This window comes from Natator depressus, chromosome 10, assembly GCF_965152275.1.
Source record: "Natator depressus isolate rNatDep1 chromosome 10, rNatDep2.hap1, whole genome shotgun sequence".
Lineage (NCBI taxonomy): Eukaryota > Metazoa > Chordata > Testudines > Cheloniidae > Natator > Natator depressus.
The window spans coordinates 49,916,065-49,942,548 of record NC_134243.1 but is presented as its reverse complement, the minus strand read 5'-3'; the positions used below and the strand labels follow the sequence as shown (position 1 = coordinate 49,942,548).

The 26,484-nt window shown below is 42.4% G+C and overlaps 1 protein-coding gene across 1 annotated transcript in view; it reads left to right on the top strand.

The window, feature by feature from the left end:
- Positions 1-15,851: 15,851 nt before the first annotated feature.
- The window catches only part of IREB2 (iron responsive element binding protein 2), a 41,788-nt gene continuing 31,155 nt past the window's right edge, over positions 15,852-26,484 (top strand). Inside the window, exons 1-4 of the mRNA XM_074966082.1 lie at positions 15,852-15,957; positions 18,190-18,279; positions 23,708-23,873; positions 25,333-25,470. Coding sequence (XP_074822183.1) covers positions 15,852-15,957; positions 18,190-18,279; positions 23,708-23,873; positions 25,333-25,470 — 500 coding nt within the window. The remainder of the gene's footprint in view (positions 15,958-18,189; positions 18,280-23,707; positions 23,874-25,332; positions 25,471-26,484) is intronic.

The window sequence follows — 26,484 nt, the reverse complement described above, 5'->3', positions numbered from 1 at the left end:
GGTTTTATCTTAATTCTGTAATGTAGTTGCCAACAGCCCCCATAATCTCCAGTATCCCAGAAGAGAACAGTCTCTCCATCCCAGCCAGCTTTGCTTTTATATGCTAGCCCTTCCATTCATCTCTAAGATCTGCTCCTCTGAGTTGCTATGGAATTTTGGTCTAACAAATGTATTGCTTTGAATATGGAGCATTGGCTTGACTACTGCAATCTGAGTGTGCCCTGCCTATCACAGTGATCCAGTGTCTACCTACGTTGATAGTGACAGGGCCAGTTATTTGTATGACAGTAACACCTAGAGGCTCCAAACAAGATCAGAGACCCAATATGCTAGAAATTGTACAAATGTAGTAAGTCAGCCGCTGCTCTCCAGAGCTCACATTCTCAATAGGTGACATAGACAAAGATTGGGAAGGGAAATAGTGACTCACCCAAGGACACCCAGCTTCAACCTCCTCTATGTAAAACTTATAGGCATTTCAGGTAAGAATCCTCATGGTCTCAGCATAACCCTGTTCTTTCAGGACCCCCTCCAGTCTTTAGTTTCATCACATCCATTAGAAGATTTGTCTGTTTCACCACTATATAAACCAGTGGGCACTCAGCATCCTGCTGTTCAGGTTTCAGCCTCAGACAAATTGTAGAGAACAAATTTACAGCATTAACAGAATTAGTATTTTCCCTAGCCTATTTGGGATTGGGGAAAGAAAGCCGGGGGTATTGCTGGATTAAACTTTGTTAAGGTGGAGTTTTGTTTGCCACACATCAGTGCCTTCTGCCTCTAGTACCCTTCCATTATGGGGGACTTCACAACCACAGACTCACACGTCCGAAAACCAAGAAATGACTAGTTAAGGTCTCTCTGTATATCCCTTGGTGTGTGTGGGGGGGAGTTCCCCCCTGGTCTTCTCTCTTAGGACCTGGACTGAGCAAGATTCTCTGCACCAAGCTTTCCCTCCCATTTAACTGTCTTAAAAAAAATTTAAGGATGAGGTGGTTACTATGTGCAGAGAAGAGGTAAAATGTCCTGAGTCCCAAAATGAGGCTGTGAAGAAAAGTCTCCTAGATGGCTGGATCTCCTGCATATGCCTGACCAGAACTTTGGAACAACTGAAGGGGCCATCCGCAAGAATCCATTCTATGTTTTACAAAGACACCCATGTGTGCTGGGACAGTTTTAATACTGTCATCTCTAGCCTCTGTAAAATATCATGTACGCTTGCTGAACGAAGGGTCACCATCGGGATAGGGTAGAATACGCTTTACAGAATTTTCCTCCAAATAACACCTTGGATATTTTTGTTCAAAAAGATAACTAGAAAGGTTATTAGTAAACCAGGTACTAAACTTGAACCCAAAGCAATAAAGCCTGGAACAGATATCTGAGATACAGGATGAGAAAGCTCTTGGGGCAGGGACCATCTTCTTATTCTGTTTGTATAGCACCCAGTGCAATGGGTCCTGATCTATGACTAGATCCCCTAAGCACTATGTTAATAAAACTAATCAATAATAAGAACACTACAGAATTGTCATAAATGTTATTTCTAACTGGGGTCTTAATTCCCTCTTTTACATATTGGTTACAGGAAGAGGGATATCTAGATTATAAGTGTTCTTTTCTCATGGATATTACCTAGCAAACAGTTTTGAAGGGTCTGCTTGTGTTCATTTTAAACAAAATGTGACTTAGAAGGTACTTAAGCATAAAAAGCATGATGTGGCTCACCACCCTAGGAACATTCTAGAAAAGGCCAAAGGGAGGGGCTCAACATGTGGAGTGGAGAAGTATAAGCATGTGATGAACAAATCCTATATAGAAAGGTTAAATATGATTGGTTAGAGGTTTGTGTTATGTAACTTGTTATGCAACTGCCACATGCTATAAAATAGCAATGGGAGGGGCTGCTTGCTGGAGAGACTCTGGCTGATTTTTGTACCGGGGCTCTCCGTTTGTGCACATTGAATAAAGTCTTGTTGAATTGAATCGAAGACCCTTGATTCTGCCCAGCATCTGACTCATTTGGTTGTTATTGGGAACCACAAAATCCCAACAGTTTCAATATGCTTTTTCTTTCCAGAAACACATTTAGTCCCCTGAATCTTTCACTCCTGGCTAATCTTCCCCCCTCCCCCACAACAGAGAAAGAAAGCATGTGACAAGCTATGCAACCTGGAGCAGGGGGGAAGGGCTCAAATCAACCTCTCTGAAGCCTTCCTGATGTCACTGGGAATGTTAAACCTGTGTAGCTGCCCTCACACTAGATAATACATACAGTAGTGTCAAAGAGAACATTCATGTTCATTTTCTTTAATTCTTCCTACTATTGTCCAATGACATGAGTCTTAAAACTCTTGATCATCTTACTGATGGCTAACTGTCACTGTCAAATCGGCTCTTCCTTCTTTTTTAAACTAGCATGTCTTTGAGCAATGTCTGTGTCATTGTTTCTCTAAACACACATTACTGGTCCTGCCTGTCTCTGTAGATTTGCTCATGTGCCTTAGATGGACCATTGCTAGATTAGACTGACCTTAATTTCTTACATAAATGTTCTACGGAAGGTTTTTAAAGCTATGTCATCCTTTATTCTCAGACTTCACTTGTGAGTGGAAAAAAGGTCAGTTGCTTTATTTCTGTACTGTCGCTAAAGAATAGAAATAGAAGAGAGTGATTCGGTCCCATCTTGTCCTTATGCAGGGAACTATTGGCGGATAGGTTTCTATAGCATGTTCTCCAGTTCTTTGTCCAGTCTTGTTTTATGGGGCTCAAGCACTGGAGCTTTTGCCATTTCCCAAGAGTGACTATCGATAATCTTCTGGATACACAGATACTACTACTATTTGTATTTTTGTAGTGCCTAGAAACCCCACTCAGGGACCAGGACCCCACTGTGCTACACGGTTTCCTATAAAATACAGCTCAAATTGAGGGAATCTTTCCTGATGTGTATTAGTAATACTTTGCACTTCCTACAGCACATTCCATTCATGGATCTCAAAACACTTAAACATGCTTGAAATACCCCTCCCAATGACCCCTGTGTGAATAATAGTACTTACCTATTGCCCCCATTTTATAGATGAGGAAACTGAGGTACACAGAGATAAGGGCTCAATTCTGCAAGTACTCCACACTTAGATATTCCAGTGACTTAAATGGGATGGCTGTAAAAGGAGGGAGTGCTGGATTGGAGACCTAAGCACCCCAAGATCACACAAGGAGTCTCTGCAGCCCAGATTAGAACATGGACTTCAACTCACAGTCCTATGCTTTAAGCCCTAGGCCATGCTTTCTCTCAGAAGACTATAAGGGGAGGATGTGGTTTTATGGGGGGATTGGTTGGTAACACCATACTCTTTCATCAGCCAGAGCAAATAGGCAACAGTTAAAAAGTCTCACATATTGCCCTGCTCTCCCTTCCCCCGTTATTTACAGTGTAAGCTCTTTGGAGCAGAGACCTGAGGGCGTAATGTGGCCCAATCTTATCCAGTAATAACTGTGCTTCCTGTTTGGGACTTAGAAACTATGGTGAATGGTACTCTTAAAATCCCTTAGATTGATTTAGATACAGTAATAGCCTTACTCAGACTTTTGCACAAGCACCCTGGAATGCTTGCCTTTGCTTTCTGTGTTTCACCGAGACACTTCAGTGGGCTTCTGTCAGTTCTGATTACAAAGCAGAAGCAACTGACCTTGCTTTTTCTTCATGGTAAACTCTCCCTTGAATTTAACTTCCTCTAGGATACTGGACTCCAGCTGGGAAGCTAGGAAGAACTCTGAAGGCAGCAAACCATGCTCAGACCATTATACAGACATACTATAGGTATCCATTAATTTACTTCTGAGGCTCCTTTCAGATTCTGATAGAACCATTGAAAACAACAGGGCAGAACTACAGAATAGGAGGAAACTACTATGCAAACCAATAGAAAGGTTTTCAACCTGAGTTAACATCAAGAGCCCATACGCCTTACCCTGCCCAAACAGCTTGTTAAAAATGTGGATGTTTGTGGTTTTAAAAACTGCCTGTTTGTTTAGGTGATGGGTATTAGAAAACCAGAGGTCCTGTGACACTGGAAAAACATTTAAATAAGTGCCTAAAAAGATTTAAAATAAACATATACAAATTCCTCTGACTCATTTTGCCTCATCCACCACAGCCAGCCTTCAGCCAACCGGAGATGATCACCAGAAGTCACGCTGACATTGTCCTTCTGGAGGCCCCTTACGCCTTCTTCAGAAAAGAAAAACAAAACAAAAGGGTCAGCAAGAACCTCCTAGGAGTGAAAAGAAAAGGAGTACTTGTGGCACCTTAGAGACTAACAAATTTATTTGAGCATAAGCTTTCGTGAGCTACAGCTCACTTCATCAGATGCATCCGATGAAGTGAGCTGTAGCTCAGGAAAGCTTATGCTCAAATAAATGTGTTTGTCTGTAAGGTGCCACAAGTACTCCTTTTCTTTTTGCGAATACAGACTAACACGGCTGCTACTCTGAAACCTAGGAGTGAAAGGAAAGGATCTCTCTGAAGACACATCTCACCTGTCTCTTAGAAAGAATGTCCGCAACTACCTCTGCAACATCCACCAGCCAAGCATTTACACAGCACTTCATCAACACTGGGATCTCCTTCTAGACACTTCCTGGAGCAAATCGCTTCTAGCTGGCATGTGTCACATTGCCCTGTGTGATGGAGGGAGCAGAAGGCTATAACCTACCCTCTGCCCCAGGTTATTTGGCTGCAGCACACAATGCTCGGAGGAGGCTTATTAGAAAAAGCTACTACAGTGAGCCAGTCAGTGTGAAGGCAATGGATAGGACACTGATTACAGCCAATATATACAAAAAAGAGACATGGCTTTGACCAGTCTGACATGTGGGCAGCCTGGATCTATCTGGGCACATCGACATAGGAATTAAAAAACCTGCGGCTGGCCCATGTCAGCTGATCTGGGATTGTGTTTGAGAGCAGGTTGGGAATGGTACCTGCTCACCTGAGCATTTTGCTATAAGGTGTCAGTTTGAATCCTGCCCACAATTACAGTGATTGCAAATGGCTACTCTTAGGGGTTTGGAGGCCTTGGTGAAATGAATTTCTGGTCTCAATTCAGCTTCTCATGGGCAGGTGTCCATACGTCAAAAACCAGCATCACAACCAGCACTCTCAGCAGAGAATTGAAGAATGGCTCCTTCAAACCACAGTTGAGACACATTGTTTCACCTATACTACCCTGTCAATCTTAAATGATATATAAACATTGCTGTAGGAGCAGCAGTGATCTGTATGCTCTGTATAACCTGTATGTTCAAAAGATCTGTTACACCTCCTCCCACCCCCCTTTTGTCTCCTCTCCCTCGTTGAATACCTGTGAAGTGGCTTTCCCCCTCCTTCCTGGAATGCTTGTGGAATGAATGGGCTGCTTGAGTAGCTGGAAGATCAGAAGAGCTCCCAGGTAGACCAGGTGTCTGGAACTCTAATTAGGCAGTGATCACACACCCAATGCATGGACACTGTCCGAGGTGGAGTGTGACCAACCTGATGCGGCCAAGTCATCTCTAGTTGCAGGCCATGAGGAGCAGTCCTTAAAAGGGGAAGGGGCCATGTGCTTGGCAGTGCACTCACAAGACTGCACCTCCCGTGAAGGCCCTTCGCCCAGACCACCTGGCCAGTGCTTTGTCGCGTTGCATTCCATTGTGCCTCGGGAAGACTTACCTTCATCGCACCGTCCATCGCTGCGCTGTGGGACACTTACCTTGAAGGATCCTGACACCTCCAGTGCCATGCCTGTTCTGGGAGCACGAGTATATGAGTGTGACCCCCTCCCCCTTTCTTTTGAGCTTAGCTATCAGTATAATAAACATGCTGCTTTCTGCCAAACGCTGGTAGGTCATTAGTCCTCCCTAAGCTTACTAGCTGGCCCAGTTTCAGGTAACAAACATAATGGTAAAATCCTGGCCTCAGTGAAGTCACTGGGAGTTATGCTATTGCCTTCAGTGGAGCCAGGATATCACCCAATATGTTTCAGAATATTCATTGATTGCCCAATAGAACTGATGACAAAAATAGATCCCTATATAATATATTATGTATGATAAACTTTCCCTCTTTGTACATGCTTAATTAATGACTTTCTTATACTTGGTTGTTCCTGTTCTGAGGACAAAAAACGGTCATCAGTCTCAGAGCTGTCAGTACAGCATCTTCCACTGGAACTAAACTCACTTAAAAGGTGTCAACAGCTCTGATGAATGATGAAGATGGGTGCAAATCTTTCTTCCCAACAGCAATGACATTAGAGGATGAACTGTGGAACATGCGATCTAAACATTTGTATAGCTAATGCTTACACCGCATTCCCCCATTCTGAAAGCCACATCAGGAATTGTCTCTGAGGCTTTTTCAGCACTAGGCCTCCCAAAGAGGTTTGCCATTACATGACCCTCTCCCTGGATGCTATTGTTTACCAGTGAGAGCCATGGCGGTGACAATAGACAAGTGTAGAAAGAACACGGAGAATCACTGCATGCAGCACTGAAGGTAAGGGGAATTCCAGGGTGCTGTGCTAAAGGTGCCACACATTAGCTGGGCACTCTCACAGACAGGCTCTGGAGTGGTTTCTCTATGGGAAAGGGGTATACTTACTTCCATTTATTGTTTTGGTGGATTGGAGGAGTGGTGGTTTGGTTAACTAATGTAGGTTTGCTGGAAACACACTGGATATTTTTACCGCTCGTACTGTATACATGTCTAGAGACTGGGTAAATCTCACCTCGGTGCAATTTTTAAACCCTATGTTAAGCACTTAAGTGGGGCTGCAGTCATACATAGATCTTGCTATGTATCGTAATCAGTCCTTATGATTGAATACAACCCAACTCTAACATTACATATAACAAACTAATTTCAAAGCTGTGCAAGTTTCTGGACAAAAATTTAGCGAGTTTTCTTTCCTTCTACTACTGCTTTTATTTGAAGAAACATAAGAGAATCAATTATTTATGATTTTTGTACACATAGATATGAAGTTTCTTACGAAGTAGAGAAAGCACTTTGAAGTCTCTGAAACTTAACGATGTTTCAGCATTCATTTATGCTGGTCATTGTCTATTATTTGATCACTGTCAGTTTGCTTATAGAGACAAGGTGAGTGAGGTAAAATCTTTTATTGGACCAACTTAGAAGTTACCTCACCCAGCCTGTGTCTCTAAACGGCTACAACATCCCACCATCAACCTCAGCCGGGACCAGTCCACACAAGAGATCCACTTCCTGGGCACTACGGTGCTAATAAGCGATGGTCACACAAACACCACCCTGTACCGGAAACTACTGACCGCTATACTTACCTACATGCCTCCAGCTTTCATCCAGACCACATCACACGATCCATTGTCTACAGCCAAACTCTACGATACAACCACATTTGCTCCAACCCCTCAGACAGAGACAAACACCTACAAGATCTCTATCAAGCGTTCTTACAACTCCAATACCCACCTGCTGAAGTGACGAAACAGATTGACAGAGCCAGAAGAGTACCCAGAAGTTACCTACTACAGGACAGGCCTAACAAAGAAAATAACAGAACGCCACTAGCCGTCACCTTCAGCCCCCAACTAAAACCTCTCCAGCACATCATCAAGGATCTACAACCTATCCTGAAGGACGACCCATCACTCTCTCAGATCTTGGGAGACAGGCCAGTCCTTGCTTACAGACAGCCCCCCAACCTGAAGCAAATACTCACCAGCAACCACACACCAAGCAACAAGAACACTAACCCAGGAACCTATCCTTGCAACAAAGCCCGTTGCCAACTGTGTCCACATGTCTATTCAGGGGACACCATCATGGGCCTAATCACATCAGCCACACTATCAGAGGCTCGTTCACCTGCACATCTACCAATGTGATATATGCTATCATGTGCCAGCAATGCCCCTCTGCCATGTACATTGGCCAAACCAGACTCTACGTAAAAGAATAAATGGACACAAATCAGATGTCAAGAATTATAACATTCAAAAACCAGTCAGAGAACACTTCAATCTCTCTGGTCACTCAATTTCAGACCTAAAGGTCACAATATTACAACAAAAAGACTTCAAAACCAGACTCCAGTGAGAGACTGCTGAATTGGAATTAATTTGCAAACTGGATACAATTAACTTAGGCTTGAATAGAGACTGGGAGTGGATGGGCCATTACACAAAGTAAAACTATTTCCCCATGTTTATTCCCCCCGCCCAGTGTTCCTCAGATGTTCTTGTCAACTGCTGGAAATGGCCCACCTTGATTATCACTACAAAAGGTTTTTTTTCTCTCCTGCTGGTAATAGCTCACCTTACCTGATCACTCTCGTTATAGTGTGCATGGTAACACCCATTGTTTCATGTTCTCGGTGTATATAAAATCTCCCCACTGTATTTTCCACTGCATGCATTCGATGAAGTGAGCTGTAGCTCACGAAAGCTTATGCTCAGATAAATTTGTTAGTCTCTAAAGTGCCACAAGTACTCCTTTTCTTTTTGCTGTTACAGACTAACACGGCTGCTACTCTGAAACCTGTCATTACTTATATTATAGTCACAGAACTCCCTCTTGTGGCCAGCTTAATACAGTTAGACCCTTACTAATCTACACTTTGCTACTCCACAAATCCTATAATTCAAGTAAAACCCTGCCACTTCAACAACCTTTCAGCAAAGATGGCTGAGCCAAGTGCTGTGCCTGTTCACGAGTATACTACAAAGTGCCTGCATAAAGAACAGAAACTATTGAATTTTCATGCCTTCTCGCTGCTTTTTGTCCGTTTGATTTTCAAGTATTACAAACAGTCAGGGACAAGTATTACAGCCAGGGAGTCATCCTGAAACCATTTTCTAACAGATATTCTGCAAGGGTTATTGTAGTCCTGTGGGCTTACCATGGGGACAGAGGGAGACCAAGCCCAGCAGAGAACAACTCAAAGGAGCAGAATGCTCACACCTCCAGCACTTAGCACCTGTGGGTCCCACCGATGTGGAGAAGAAGAGCTCCTCTACAATTCCTTTGATCCTGGTGACAGATGGGCCACTTTTAATGAGTCAGGTAAATAACCAGTTTGCACAGGAGGAATTAATGTGCTCTCTTCTCCTTTACAGGGTAAAAGCAGGCCAGTGTAGATACACCTACACATAGGCGCCAACTCCGTGGGTGCTCGGGGAAAAATTAGCAGGTGCTCCGCACCCACTGGCAGCCAAGCTCCCCGCTCCTTGCCTCCTCCTCTCCCCACCTTCCCCAAGTGTGCCATGTCCCCGCTCCTCCCCCTCCCCCCAGTGCTTCCCACCGCCTAACAGCTGTTTGGTGGTGCTTAGGACTTTCCGTGAGGGAGGGGGAGGAGCGGGGATGCAGCACGTTCAGGGGAGGAGGCAGAGAAGATGAGAGGTGGGGACTTGGGGGTGGAATGGGGTCAGGGACTTTGGGGAAGGGGTGGGATGGGGTGAGGCAAGGGCGGTGCAGAGGCAGGGCCAGGAGAGGGCTGGGGGAAAGTTGGCGCCTATGCACCTACATAGCCCACAGCAGCAAGCCTCCCAGCCCGGGTCGATAGACTTGGGCTCACAAAGCTTATGCTACCGTGCTAAAAATAGCTGTGTAGACTAGGGCTGTTGATTAATCTCAGTTAACTCACGTGATTAACTCAAAAAAATTAATCACGAGCATTGTTAAACAATAGAATACCAATTAAAATGTGTTAAATATTTTGGATGTTTTTCTACTTTTTCATATATATTGTATTCTGTGTTGTAATTGAAATCAAAGTGTATATTATTTTTATTACAAATATTTGCACTGTAAAAATGATAAACAAAAGCAATAGTATTTTTCAATTCACCTCATACAAGTACTGTAGTGCAATCTCTTTATCGTGAAAGTGCAACTTACAAATGTAGGATTTTTGTTATATAACTGCACTCAAAAACAAAACAATGTAAAACTTCAGAGCCTACAAGTCTACTCAGTCCTACTTCTTGTTCACCCAGTTGCTTTAAGACAAACAAGTGTGTTTACATTTACAGGATATAATACTGCCCTCTTCTTATTTACAATGTCACTAGAAAGTGAGAACAGGCATTTGCATGGTACTTTTGTAGCTGGCATTGCAAGGTATTTGCATGCCAGATATGCTAAACATTCGTATGCCCCTTCATGGTTTGGCCACCTTTCCAGAGGACATGCTTCCATGCTGATGACACTTATTTAAAAAAAAATGCATTAATTAAATTTGTGACTGAACTCCTTGGGGGAGAATTGTATGTCCCCTGCTCTGTTTTACCCTCATTCTGCCATATATTTCATGTTATAGCAGATGATGACTCAGCAAATTTTGTTCATTTTAAGAACACTTTCACTGCAGATTTCACAAAATGCAAAGAAGGTACCAATGTGAGATTTCTAAAGATAGCTACAGCACTCGACCCAAGGTTTAAGAATCTGAAGTGCCTTCCAAAATCTGAGAGGGACGAGGTGTGGACCATGCTTTCAGAAGTCTTAAAAGAGCAATACTCTGATGCGGAAACTACAGAACCCAAACCACCAAAAAAGAAAATCAACCTTCTGCTGGTGGCACCTGACCCAAGATAATGAAAATGAACATGCGTTGGTACGCACTACTTTGGATTGTTATCGAGCAGAACATGGATGCATGTCCCCTGGAATGGTGGTTGAAGCATGAAAGGACATGAATCTTTAGCACAGCTGGCACGTAAATATCTTGCGATACTGGCTAGAACAGTGCCCTAAGAATGCCTGTTCACTTTCAGGTGACATTGTAAACACGAAGCGGGCAGCATTATCTCCTGCAAATGTAAACAAACTTGTTTGTCTGAGCGATTGGCTGAACAAGAAGTAAGACTGAGTGGACTTGTAGGCTCTAAAATTTTATAATTTATTTGTAATGCAGTCTTTTTGTACATAATTCTACATTTGTAAGTTCAACTTTCATGATAAAGTGATTGCACTACAGTTCTTGTATTAGGTGAATTGAAAAATACTATATTTTTTTTGCAGTGCAACTACTTGTAATCAAAAATAAATATAAAGTGAACACTGTATATTTTGTATTCTGCATTGTAATTGAAATCAATATATTTGAAAATATAGAAAACATCCAAAAATATTTAAATAAGTGGTATTCTATTATTGTTTTAACAGTGCGATTAATCGCACAATCAATTTTTTAAATTGTTTGATAGCCCTAGTGTAGACCTATTGCAGCTCATGCTCTGAAATCTAGGGAGCCTTGACTTCAGAGCCAGAGCTCCAGCCTGAGCCACGATTTCGAAGTGCTGTCAACACAACTATTTTTTGAGCACTAGCGTGAGTCCTGCTAGCAGTCACAATGGAGCACTCTGGTATAGCTCCCGGAGGCCAATACCGTCAAATTGTGTCCACACTACCCCAAATTCGACCCGGCGATGTCGATTTCAGTGCTAATCCCCTAGTCAGGGAGGAGTACAGAAATCAATTTTAAGAGCCCTTTAAGTCGACAAAAATGGCTTCGTCATGTGGACGGGTGCAGGGTTAAATCGATCTAACGCTGCTAAATTCAACCTAAACTCGTAGTGTAGACCAGGGCTAAGGCTGTATTTGCACTGGAATTTTCCATAAAGGCTACCACTGTTGCACTAACTGGTGCAACTCCACTGGTGCTAGAAGCAATGGTGGGAGGACTAGTGTAGACTGGCCACCAGCATTTTAACGCTGTGTGAGTGATCCAAAGTTTAATGATGCTGGTGAATTCTAGACCCATATCTACACTAGTGCTCCCACCAGTGGAGCTGCTAGCACAGTGATGGGAGACTTTGGAAAAAATTGAGAATGCAGAGTTGTAAAAGTATGATCTCACTTATCTCCCACCAGTAGTCAGCCCTCCCAGCTACGTTCTGTTCTGGTTAAACCTCTCCTTATTTGTCTGGATGCTTAGTGGACAAACACCGTCAGCCTTTGTGTTACCTTAGCACAGGTGACAGAATCTGGAACAGCCTGGGCTGTTACAAAAAATCTTTGTTAGGTGGAGGAATTGAGAGGCAGTCAGAACAAGTGCCAAGACGAATTGTGTTAGAAAGCACAAACTAGCTGCATGGCTTTGAGTAAACTGATTCTTATACGAGTTTCTGCCAGAAACTTGTAACCAGTAGAGAGAACTTGTTTTTTCACACTTTGGGTCCAGGAATAAGAGATTTTCCAGGGTAACACTGCAAACTTCAAGTAGCAGTATGGATGAGAGGCCATGTTGCCCAATGGACAGAGCACTAGACTTGGATGCAGGAGACCAGGTTCTATTTCTGCCACTGCCTTATGGGTGACCTTGGCAAGTCACTATGCCTTCCTGTGCCTTAGTTTCCCCCTCCGAAAAATGCAGGTAATGGTTTTGTCCTTTGAGATCCACTGATGAATAGCACTCTATAAGATGTATGTAGGAGTATTCTATACTCATGACATTAGTTCCATTGTTCCCAACAGCTATTTAGGCCAGACTTTGAACTCCACTGAAATTATTCACATAAATTACTATTCACTAGTATAAATAAGGGGCTATACAAGTTATAAGAGCTATAAAAGCGGGACCCCTTTGTTTGGACCCCTTCTCCTGAACATAATTCCGCACTCTGCAAACTGTGTCAGACATTTCAGAAGGTGAGGGAGGAGGAGTTTAGTACATACAGACCTATCAACCAAGGGTAGATCTATTTTTAAAGTAAGTTTTGTACTGAAAACAAAAGGTGGGAAAAAATTGTGCATAGAGGAGTCTGATTCCTATCTTGTAGCCATATATTAACATCTGAAATAAAGATACAACCAAAAGCCATGTTGTGTAATATGTTCAAAAAAGGGAGAGAAAATAAAAAATAAATCCCAATAGTCAAAATATAGTGGAGGGGGGGAGAGGATGAGTTCCTAGTTGCAACACATTTTTGTCTTTGCTACTACAGCATATTTGCTGTTCTTCGGGAGCTAAAACTCCAAAGTTACTCTGACCAAGAAGATTAAAAGGCAATGGTCATTTGTTTCTTCTGATAAGAAGCCAGTAATGGGATTTCAAGCCCGCAGCAAATCATCTGAGGTCCTAAAGATATAAAATGTCTAAAGACATGAATCTGAGTAGGGTGGAGATGGCAAAGTCTTTTAAGCAAGTGTCTGTTCATTTCATCAGGGTGCCCTACAACCCAGCAAACAAGGAACACAAGGAGTCATTTTTTTCAGCAGCCTAACAATGGAGTAGCTGGTACATAGTCTCCTGTGGGCCACCTTCCATAACTGCAGGTGCAAGGACCTCATTGACAAAAAGTTCACTGGGGAAGATTTCAATGGTGCAAAGAACCCACACTCTTGCATACTCCAAAATGGCCAGGGGACAATGTTGGTCAGGGAGGATGTCCAAAAAATGGGCAACGTTGATTAGTAAGGGGCATAACTAGAGTAGCTAAGGGTGTATCCTAACTGCAGCACATGCTGCTAGGACTTCGGTAGGACCCTCAGTGAAAAGTAAAGAAACTTACATATACTGAGGGAAACCCCAACCAGTGCAAGTGACCTGCTCTCCTTTGCCTGAATTTTGGCTGGGGCACAGTGGACAGGCAGTTGCATGGAAGTGTAATTTACATCTGCTATTCCAGGAAAAACAGATCTGTCCCAATCTTTTCTACCTAGAAGGTCAAATATTTGATTTTGGACATCGCGAAGCTGTGGGCATGACATGAATGATCAACTTTTTTTTAAAATGTCACTCTTTAGTCTGCACCTTAGAGACTAACAAATTTATTTGAGCATACGCTTTCGTAAGCTACAGCTCACTTCATCGGATAAAGTGAGTTGTAGCTCAAGAAAGCTTATGCTCAAATAAATTTGTTAGTCTCGAAGGTGCCACAAGTCCTCCTTTTCTTTTTGCGGATACAGACTAACACAGCTGCTACTCTGAAACTCTTCAGTCTGAATTTCAATTCTTACTGGCCTTACAAGTAACACCAACAACTACTTTAAATTTGTTTATTGATTTGATTTCAAGCTGACTGTGTCCCTTTATTTAAAAAAACCCTCTCCTCTGCTGCATTACTAATCCACTTTATTAAATTACAGAATTAATGAAGCCTAATTTACTAATTATTATCTATTCTGATTACTTTTCGCAGTCAATTCAGCTTGGCCAATGAGAATGGACTAGTCAATTTCACTTGTATTTAGCATCAGCTCAGGATCTGGGATCTCAGGTGCTTGAACCACATTGCAATACTTTGTGCGTCACTCTTCAAGCAGATGACAGCAGGGCACAGAGCTCTTTGGTTTGCTAACATGCTCAGTGCTGGAGGAACAATAAAGCATCCAGTCAGAGGGACAAGGGACTCATAGAATCATAAGACTGGAAGGGACCTTGAGAGGTCATCTAGTCCAGTCCCCTGTGAACCTGCTCTTAAAAATTTCCAATGACAGAGATTCCACAACAATTTATTCCAGTGTTTAACCACCCTGACAATTAGGAAGTTTCTCCTAATGTCCAACCTAAACTGCCCTTGCTGCAATTCTCCAATTGCTTTTTTTCCCTATCCTCAGAGGTTAGGAAGAACAATTTTTCTCCGTCTTTCTTGAAAGAACCTTTTATGTACTTGAAAACTGTTATCATGTCCCCCCTCAGTCTTTTCTTCTCCAGATTAAACAAAGTGTTTTCAATCTTCCTTCATAGGTCATGTTTCCTAGACCTTTAATCATTTTTGTTGCTTTTCTCCAGTTTGTCCGCATCTTTCCTGAAATGTGGCACCCAGAACTGGGTAAACTATTCCAGTTGAGGCCTAATCAATGCAGAGTAGAGCAGAATTACTTCTTGTGTCTGGCTTATAACACTCCTGCTAAAACATCCCAGAATATTTCAGTTTGTTTTTTTTTGCAACAGCGTTACACTGTTGACTCATATTTAGCTTGTGATCCCTTATGACCCCCAAATCTCTTTCCAGTTCTCCTTCCTAGGCAGTCATTTCCCATTTTGTATGTGTGCAACTGATTGTGCTTTCCTAAGTGGAGTACTTTGCATCTATCCTTATTGAATGTCAGCCTACTTTCTTCAGACCATTTCTCCAGTTTGTGCAGATCATTTTGAATTTTAATCCTGTCCGCCAAAGCACTTACAACCCCTCCCAGCTTGGTATCCGTCACAGACTTTGTGAGCGTACTCTGGACCATTATCTAAATCATTGATGACGATATTGATCAGAACCCGACCGAAGGGGCACTAAAACGCAATTTCCCCAGGGAAGCGTGAAATGAACGTGAGCCCCCACCCTGCCCCATCTGAATGGCTCAGCTAGACAGGACCTGGTTGCTGCCCACCGGACCAGCCACCCCTTGTGCCCCCAACTCTCCCAGCATGGGGCACAGCCTGGGGTGACACGTAGCCCCTGCCCTGCGACGCCGAGCCTCGCAACCAGCGCCTGTAGGCCCCCCCTGCGGGACAGTCCCAGTCACCCACAGCCTGCTCCCGCCCGCCTCTTTCTCCCGCGTAGCCCCGCACAACCACGGTGTCGCGGGGACCCCAGGGCATGGAACAAGAGAGTCGCCGGAAGCTGAGCTCACGCCCAGACTGAGGCTGACCCGACCTGACACCCAGCGACTAGTAAAAACACTTCCCCCAAACACCCCACCCCCTCCTTTATTGAGCCTGGAACTGCCGCGAGAGCGGCCACACACACCGCCCTCCCCCCGCCCCACTGCTAATTCTCGCGAGATCCCCCCTATTTTTCCTTTATTGCCATGACCCAAGGTCTCGCGAGAACTGTGTCAGCTAATCGGAAGGGCGGAGCTCATTTCTAGTCTCGCGATGTTTGGTGCTGGCTCCGCCCCCACGGGCCCCTCCCCGAGTCTTCCTCGTCCCCCTCCCCACGTAGGGTTAATATGGTCGCCAGCGATGGACCCTGCAAGGCCAGGTCAGTGCGAGCCGGGCTTGGTGGGGGAGGGGCGATCCCGCTCCCGAAGGGCCCCGCTTCTGCCGAGCGTCCCCACGTTCCTGGTCTGGTGCGACCCTCCCCCTTGCAGTTAGCGGCCTGGCTTGTACCTCGGCCCCAGGTGCCCCCAGAGTGATGGTTTATCACCCCCCTCTCCCCCCCGCTGTCTTTATCGCCTCATCATCCCTCCCCCCCGCGCCCCGGACCAGCTGCGCTTTCGAGCCGTCGCTTCCCCCCCTCCGCAGCCGCCTTCACTGTCTGCCGTTCTTTGTTCAGCCCCTTTCCGGTATCACCGACTTGCACTGACATGTTCACAGCCCCTGGGCGGGGGGCTCGGCCGAGTCCGGGCGAATCCCTTCTCCGCTGGGCAGGGCCCAAGGCCGAGCCTAAGGCGGCGTGGAGAGCCGCCAGTGGGCACCACTGAGCGGCACCGCGAGCAGCTGCCCCCTCGCTCCTGGCACGCTCCGTATAGATCTAACGGTGCTGCGTAGCGGCTCCTGCTGCTGCCCCGCACCCCATCCCAGGGTAGCGCTCACCCTTCACCCCCCGCCCCGTGCCCCCCGTTGTCTGCACACCTTTCAGCTGCCGGGTAGGGGGCCCGGGGCTTCCAAGGGGGGGGCCGCCCCGCAGCAGCTGCCTCCCACAGCAAAATGGCCAAAAAACTGTCCTGTGATTTGGGGGGAGGGGGGTGACAGCTATACCGGACCCTGAGCTGGGAAGGGCCTCAAAACACCTGTTATGTCTGTGTAGGTGAAGTGAAATGGGATGGTGGAGTCCCAGCGAACATGATGTAGTGGGCCCCAAATTTTCTCAGGACAGGCCTTTCTGTGACCCAAGCCTCTCAATCTTTGGTAGGCTCTTTTCCAAGTCATGGATCAAAAATGGGTTGAAAAACAATGGATCTCATACTTGTACTCTTCTTGGGTACTTTTTACAATAGATAGGCACAGAGCAGACAGGGCTTTGTTTTTTAACCTTTAATTCAAGAGCCCACCATGTAGATAATTGAGTCCTATGTAGTTCATTACTTCAGAAGGTTGAAGGGCATAGGTTCATGGTGTTACTATTTATTAAGCTGTCTCACTTTAAATATTTGTGAATAGATAACCTATCTCACTAAGTATCTCACTCCCTTTTTTAAAACTAGTATCTCCAAATCCTTCAGTTATTTTTGTTAACTATTTCTGGTTCTTCTTTAAGTTCATTATCCTGCGAACATTTAAGCACATGAGTAACATTATGCGCATAAATGGACTACTTGAGCATGTTTGCAGATTCAGGGCCTTACCATAAAGGCAAAATAATTTGTAAAGTACCAATGTTGCTGCATTTACATTACAATGAAAATGTAAGCAAAGTAGGAGGTGAAAACAAGGCAACCTAGTAAAAAAGATAAGCTTTTATTGCTGATACAGTCTTTTAAAATCAACAGAGGCCCTCTGCCTGCAAACATGCATATACTTAACTTTACTCACCTGAGTTGTTCCATTAATTTCATTGTAAATGTTTGTAGGACTGGGAGTGGGTGGTGTCACAGTTTTAACTTTTGTTTTAAAACCAAATTTGAATTTCTTAAACATACACTATATTGAGTTCTTTGGGCCTTCCTAAGAGATGTTACTGACATTGTTCATTTAGGTTAATAGTATTTGAGTGGCAATAAATATTCTTTTTGTAAATTCCATTACTTCAGAAAATAATTTCAAATTAATATACAGTTCTTTTCTACAGATTTTTTTTTCTACAGATGCTTTTTAAATAAGGTCCGTATTAAAGTGCATTTCTGTCTATTATCTTTAGGTACTTATATGGCCCCTGTTGCCATAGTACTTCACAATCTTTAATGTACTTATCCTCACAACTCCCCTGGGAGGTAGGGAACAACCATTTTGCAGATGTGGAACTGAGACTAGATGCCAGATTTTTAGTAGTATTTAGGTACCTAGTGGGACTTACAAAAGTTCCTAGGTGTCTAACTCCCATTGAGTGCCTGACTCCCTAAGAGGTTTTGAAAATCCCACTAGGTACCTATCTGCATCTTTAGGCACCTGAATATCTTTAAATATTTGGCCCTGAGTGATTTGTCCAAGGTCACACAGGGATATCTGTGGTGAAACAGGGACTAGAACTGCATCCGTTTGAGCCCCAGCCTACTGCCTGAACCATTGCACCATTCTTTCTTTCCACTTAATATTTTGCTGCATTATTTTTCAGAATGCCCGTTCCAGTACTTAATTGAAACATTAAATGACAATCCAGAGAAGAAGTTCTACAATATCCCTAAACTTGGAGGCACCAAGTATGGTAATGCTACTTTTTCATAGCTTTTTAGTAGTATGGTTCCACTAGTAAATATGCACCAGTTATATGATGCAGGAGGAATGACTACATTGTCTTTAGTAGGTTTGTATGAAAGTGTGTAATTTTACCCTAAACATGCTGTTTTATTAAGTTGATTAATAGCTTGCTTTAAGTGAGATTAAAGGAATGATGCTTAACGAAACTTTTCTACTAAAGGAAAAGTGAGGGATACTTCTTGGACTTTTACAGGCATAATAGTCAATATAGTAATAAAAAAACATTTCCACTACAGAAAATCACCACTTCTGTTATGGAATTAACAAGCGGTGACAAAAACATAAACTCTTTGTTACCTTACATGTAAATAAATGTTTGTACTGAAATGAATTCATGGTGTGGTCACATAAATGCGGAAGAATTATGCATCATTGACTCATTTACTCTAATGACAATCTCATATTTCTTTGAGGGTTTCCTTGTGTCACAGTTTAGGGCCAAAAGCATCTGTATTTCTGTGCATGGTCCAACAAGAGTACCTGCTGTCAGGCTTCTGGCTCCCTCGCTGTTGTCTTTCCTGGATGGAGACCCACCTCTCCCTTCTGACTGAGTATTTCCTGCCTGAAAAGTTCCTTGATTATACTGTGAATTCACCATCAAAGTCAGACTGCCTGCTTTGCCTTTTTCCTCAGAGATGATTTACAGTGCAGTTGCCACAGTCATAAGTTACCAAACAGCACTTCCTATTCAAGAATATTTATTCTTTGGGTATAAACATTACAGAGAAAACATTAAAGAAATAAAAGAACCTACATGCATGCTAATAAGCTTACCAGAGATCAGCGCAGCTGTCTTTAATATGGGCTCTGGCAAGTGAGTCCTTCAGCACTCCTCCAAAGAGGTTTCTTTTGTGGTCACAAGTTCATAACAGCCTTAGCTCAAAACTAGTGCACACGTGAAAAATTTAGGCCCTCTTTGTACAGTTTGGAGGTCTTTGTACTGAAGTTTTCAGGAGCAGGTAATCAGTAGACAATTGGTTTCTCTCCCCAGGGCTTAGCTTCAAAAGGACGGATTCATAGTGGGTCATTTGCTCTCACTCCCAAGTATTTCTTAGGAAATCCACTTCACATGTATTGTTCCAAAAAGTCCTTTGAAGTTCCTAATATCTCCCAGAGATTGCGCTCATCCTTCCTTCTGCCTCCTAAAGAATTTCCATACAGTTCCACGATAGTGCACAAACATTAGCATTTTCAATATAATGGATCCCAAAGGTGTTAAATGTAGTTCAGTAAGGTTTAATTCCGTAAGATTTGTCCATGATATTGCAGAATACGATCATAAGTGTCACATCTTGATTTTAATTTTTTGGGTGAACTTGGTGTTCATGAAAATGATGAAACTAGCTAGAGCCAGAGAGGCCTTATGAAAGTTTTCTTGTCAAGGTCTTCAAATACACCTTTGTCCTGACACACAGTTGACTTCTCTCCAGCTGTGGCTCACCGGCCTGTTCATCTAATAAGTAGAAAACTACACGTACATCACTTGGGTTTCATGTATTTTGTGGAGTGAACTTTGTCAGGGGCGTGGGCTTAGTCCAATAGTCTTGGTTGCTGGCGACTTTCCTAAAGCCCAGTTCTGTTCAGTAGGACTACTGCTGTTAGCCTTATCTCTTTTGCACTGTTTCTTGCTATCCCATATCTCTCCTCTTCAGGAATTCCAAACTATGGATAAATGCCCTGTTTACTACCTGTTGCTAGATAGGGCATAATTTCTATTGCAGTTGCTGCAGAGGGTTCAGTTGAACTGAACTGTATGGAAGTTTTTGTGAAGTAGACAAATATTTCACCTCAGCAGATAAATTACTGTATAAATATATTTATTTGTGTGTACTTTTAGATGTCTAAAATAAACCTATTAGGCCTGTCTCCCTTGATGCATAATTAAATAAAAATACACTTATGCAATGCAAATACAATACAGAATATTGTTGATCAGTGACAACTTGAAATAAACTTCCCCATAAAATTTAAGTAAAAGTTACCTCCATCATGATCTCCCCAGGCAAATCAAAATTCTGAGTAAATAGAGGAGTTTGAGTCTCTTTGGGACTTTTTTGGGAGGTGTGGATTATACTTATATGCTCACTGGACCATTAATGCACTCCTTTGCCGCTGTTTCAAATGGATGTTTTATTTAAATCAATATATATGTTTGGGAACAGTAAAGCAATTACTTTTCTTTGGTTTGAAGTTTATGTATAATATAGCTTCAGGGCTTGAAAAAAATTCACTTCCCGGTAGAGGGACATAGACCATCAACTTATGCAGCATTTAAACTTATGCTTTAAAAAAATATCTCTAGTTCTATTGGCAGCAAAGAGAATCTTCCAAATGTGAATGGCAGACAGACTGCTCCTCTGCCTCTACTCATAGCTTTTCAAGCAGCATCAGTAGAGTAGAATTAAGAAAACCAGTCAGTTTCACCTGTTCTCTTCAGAACCTTAAGGACAGCAGTGAAATTGAACAGAATTATTTCACTTTCTGTCTGGATGCTTTGGAAAGCTATGAAGAGCAGCAGAAATCACTGGAGCTATTTAGGGCAAAAGACTGTGTAAATGGAGACTGTGGAGGAGTAGACTAATAGTGACTCCAACAGTCAGAGTGCTGGGTTGTGAGAGGGAGAAAACCCTCTCTTCCAGCAAATATGGATGCCTTCAAAGTTATCAAACATGCATTAAAACAGACAGAGATTGTTATGAAAGATAGAATTCCAAAGCAGGGCCCCGAGACAGCATTCTGATAGGAATCCTAGCTCCTGCATCTTTCCAGGTCATCCATCCTGGATCTCCTTTGTGACTCCTCTGTCCTGCAGTTTAAAGGTTCGTTTGATTTCTTTGGTTCCAAATTGCTATAGAGAGTCTGATTGTCTTAATATTTAAAGTGGGAGCAGAGGTATTCAGTTATGAAAAAAATTGCAGCTAGGTGACTGAGACTGAAAGACCTTTTCTGGTCAGCGCGCGCGCTCTCTGTGTGTGTGTGTGTGTATATATATATATATATATATATATGGTAGTGCATTGGAATGCCTTTATTCTTCATTAAAGGGAAGAACACAACCGACAGGGATATACGGTCATTTTGTTCTGGTAATTAAACACACTTAGTGCTGACATTACACCACATTTATTTTAATCAGATTTCTGTACAATTTGCTTTTTATATGAATCATCTAATTAGAGAATTACAGTGACTGCCCTTTAAAATGTATCTCATGTAACAGAAGCCACCAAACCCTGAAGCAATAGTTTGTAGGAAGACAAAGTCCATGGACTTGGTTGAAACTGCCAAACTCATCTGTTTGTTAACATTATTCAGATCTGAGCTTTGGTCTCTAGAGCTGAAACACTAGTACATGAACCTGTTTGACCAGTTACCTAGCACCCTTTATACTTGCCCCTATTACTGTACTCTCATCTGACCACCTGAATTATTGCTGAATGGAATGATGTTTGTGAGCGAATGAGTGCTCTTAATTTAGTACCTAAGAGCTCCATTACTGCCTTCAGTGGTGACTGGCAGCCCTTTCTTTTTTTTAATGTATTCCCTCCCCACACACACACACGTTTTCCCTTCCTTGAAAGCATCTCCCAATTTTTGCTTTGCTGTTACTTTATATTAATCAGTTTAGGTCTAGATTTCTCCCACTTTTGGAGCCCACACTGAGATTATTTCTTGTCTTACTGTCACCTTCTGTGAACAAAGGGGAAACTGCACATAGCGATCCATATTCTGTCATTAAAGTCAGTTCTGACTTGATATCACAAAGTAATTAAATGGTCAAGTTTAGGCTTCCAAAAATTATCTGTATTAATAGTTAGCAGCATAGTCTCATTGTGTCACACCTTCTGCTTTGTCAATGATACCAGCTTTGGCACTCCCTACAGTTATTTCTCCTACCAGCCTCTCCATGCCTTCTCTTTCTTTCACCCTATACATAGGGTATCATTGCTTCTGTGTTCAGTCAAGTCCTTATTCTCTTCCATTCAAATCCTTCTTAAAAACTCCTCTTCTCTAGTGCCTACAATAAGTGACTCACTATTCAGTGTTTGTTTTTATATATTTAAAACAAAATCCCCAACCCTCCCAGATGTGTACACTCCTAATCATACTGCTGTAGCCCTCATCCTAACTCGACTGTTTGTCATTGTCATAAATATAAAGGGAAGGGTAAACCCCTTTAAAATCCCTCCTGGCCAGAGGAAAAATCCTCTCACCTGTAAAGGGTTAAGAAGCTAAAGGTAACCTCGCTGGCACCTGACCAAAATGACCAATGAGGAGACAAGATACTTTCAAAAGCTGGGAGGAGGGAGAGAAACAAAGGGTCTGTGTCTGTCTGTATGCTGCTTTTGCCAGGGATAGAACAGGAATGGAGTCTTAGAACTTTTAGTAAGTAATCTAGCTAGGTATGCGTTAGATTATGATTTGTTTAAATGCCTGAGAAAAGAACTGTGCTGAATAGAATGACTATTTCTGGCTGTGTGTCTTTTTTGTGACTTAAGGTTTTGCATAGAGGGATTCTCTATTTTTTTGAATCTAATTACCCAGTAAGGTATCTACCATCCTGATTTTACAGAGGTGATTCCTTTACTTCTATTAAAAGTCTTCTTGTAAGAAAACTGAATGCTTTTTCATTGTTCTAAGATCCAAGGGTTTGGGTCTGTGGTCACCTATGCAATTTGGTGAGGATTTTTACCAAACCTTCCCCAGGAAGTGGGGTGCAAGGGTTGGGAGGATTTTGGGGGGAAAGACGTGTCCAAACTACGTTTCCCAGTAAACCCAGTTAAAGTTTGGTGATGGCAGTGGAAATCCAGGGGCAAAGGATAAAATTAATTTGTACCTTGGGGAAGTTTTAACCTAAGCTGGTGAAAGTAAGCTTAGGAGGTTTTCATGCAGGTCCCCACATCTGTACCCTAGAGTTCAGAGTGGGGAAGGAACCTTGACAGTCACTCTCACATATTTTGGTCCATCTATAATAATGTCGTGACCCTGCAATGAGCTCTGTATGATTGGACCGCTACACTTGGGTGGTATCCCTTTGACTTCAGTGGGGCTCTGCCTGGATTCACATATTCAAAGCTCATTGTACGATCAAGGCCATTTTTTTCATAAGCTTTTATACTAAGGACCAGGTCCTCCTCTCTTCCGTGAGACACTGTTGCACCCTTCTGAATGCTATAAAATAATAATAGAGAACAAATGCACATTGATTTAGTGTTTCCTTGTAACTTTATTGTATTCCTGTGCTCTTATGGGGTCGGAATGAATTTCCCTGCATGATTTGTCAAATATCTTAAGTATAGTAAGGTGCTATTAGTTAAAACATGTATAGGCTAAAAGTGTTTCCTTGATTAATTCATTTACTTTACCATAACCAGATACTCTGCCTTATTCTATACGGGTACTGTTGGAAACTGCTGTCCGTAACTGTGATGGCTTCTTAGTAAAAAAGGAAGATGTTATGAATATTTTAGACTGGAAAACAAAACAGAACAATGTTGAAGTGCCCTTCTATCCTGCCAGAGTTCTTCTTCAAGACTTTACGTAAGTGAGATACTTCCTTTTTTTTAATTACATTTTTCTAACAACGTTTTCAAAATCTGTCTTGGTTCACCGTGCTCAGTGAGTTTACCAATCTTTTATCAGGCCTGAAAGAAAACAAAATGAGGTGGCCCTTGTGACGTTTAAGCATTCCATTAAGGAATGGAAATCATAGTTTTTGTTTCTTAGTGCACCTTCAGTGATGTTTCTACATTGTAAATAAAGCCTCTGATCCTGCAAGTTGGTCCAAGAAGGCAGATGCCTGTGCCCACATGGAACTTCGCTAACTTCAGTGGGACTCCATGTGGGTGAAGGTTTCTGTCTGCATGGAGTAACTTGCAGAATAAGGGCCAAAGAACCAGCTTGGTGGCACTTTAACTGTAGTAGGATTGTGTGATGGTGCAATGAAATATTTAGAAATCTTACTTGTGATAACCTAAGGTCAAATCCTGCTTGTTTTACTTGTGCATATAAGCCTATTGAAGCCAATGGGACTACACTCATGAATAAGAAAAGCAGGATTTGTCCATTAGAATGTTACCTATGGATTATTGAGATTTGTGGATGTGAGGCGGCTAAAAGGAATATTAAGCAGCTACAGAATATTAAACTAAGCACATTTAATTTTGCCAAGCTAGGCAATCATTTATTTGTCAAGTAGCCATGCAGAATAGAGAAGAACTCTGTAAATTCAAAAGCTCATCTCTCTGACAAACAGAAGCTGGTCCAGTAAAAGGTATTAGTTCACCCAACTTATCTCTCTAAGAAGTATCCTGGTTTTATAAAAATATATGGAAGTGATTTAAGTGCTTAGTTAACAAATCAAATCATAAGATTTTCATAACATTTCAGTTTATATCAGTATTCATATTCTTTCCTTTGGTTTTGTATGTTGTCCTTAAAGAGTGTTTTTTATTTGTAAAATGGGGATAACAGTACTTAACCACTTTTGTAATGATCTTTTAGATCCTGAAATGAATACTGTTATAATATAAGTGAAAAATACAAATTGAAAAGTAGTAGTAGAATATGTAGCATACACGTTCATTTGTATAGCAAAGTGGTGGTGTACAGTAGCATACATCCAGAAGTGGGCATTATGCCAAGATTTCCTCACAGTTCAGGAGCATACCAAGACAAAAGGGCAAATACCAAATGTAATCAGTTGGCCAAGGATTTTGCATATTCCTAGTTGACACAGACTTTAAATGTGATGGTGGTTATGCTTGGGGTTAGGATGGCAGACAGTTTTTATTTAGATATATTTAAATAAACCCAGCACATGAATACTAAATATTCCTTAAAACATGTTAGACAAAGTAAAACAAGCATTATGAGATGGTATTCAAATAGGCTGCTATGGAGGGTGAATTAAAAACAAGCCTCTACAGTTAGCTTTATTTTAGAGAATTGTCAATGTATCATAATATATATAAAGTGCTATTTCTTTGTTCTTTGTTAGTGGAATTCCTGCAATGGTGGATTTTGCCGCGATGAGGGAAGCAGTGAAAAATCTTGGAGGAGATCCTATGAAAGTCCATCCTGCCTGCCCAACTGATCTCACTGTTGACCATTCTTTGCAGATTGACTTCAGTAAATGGTATTTAATCTACAAAAGCCAGTTCTGTTTAATGATTAAATTTCAGAGGGTGGTCAGTATTCTCCATTGTGCTTTGTTCACTGCTCCTTTGGTAGCATAGAGGTAGCCTATGTAACCGTCATGGAGTTACTATTTAATAATTCACGAATATCATATGTTCTATACATTTGATGTAAGAGGGTTTGCTATATGATTATAAAGTGAATTCAGACAGGGGTCAGTTGCATATATGTAGGAAAGAGGACAATAGCCTGAGATAGCCACCCATTTACCTACATTTGAGGGACAATATTAGACCCATTTGCTTCTAACCCCCCACTCAAACCCATATCGTGCTCCATGGACCAGTTTATTGGGTGGGTGGGGGATCACAGATTGTAGATGCATGGAAACCTAAGACAAAGGGCTTCCTGGGGGACAAAAGACATTCTCAAGTGGGGAGGACAGTAGTTGTCAGGAGCTGTTCAGGAGCAAGAGGCTGACAGACATACCCTTAAGGAGGTCATCTGAAGCCATTGGACCTTTTTAAGCTTCCAAGTGATGGTTAAGTTTAAACAGTACTTTGTTTTAAGAACATAAAACAGCCATACTGGGTCAGACCAATGGTCCATCTAGCCCAGTATCCTGTCTTCTGACAGTGGCCAATGCTCAGTGCTTCAGAGGGAATGAACAGAACAGGTAATCATCAAGTGATCCATCCCCTGTCGCCCATTCCCGGCTTCTGGCAAATAGAGGCTAGGGACGCTTCAAAGCATGGTTTTGCATCCCTGCTCATCCTGGCTAGTAGCCATTGATGACCCTATTCTCCATGAACTTACCTCATTTGTTTTTGAACCCTGTTATAGTCTTGGCCTTCACATCCTATGGCAAAGAGTTCCACAGGTTGACTGTGCATTGTGTGAAGAAATACTGTCTGGTCCCTCAGAAAGCTGTCTGGCCCTGTATTGACTGGGGGTCATACCTCCTGAAGGGCAGACTTGCAGGTGCCGAGCCCAGTTGGGCCTGCTGAAAAAT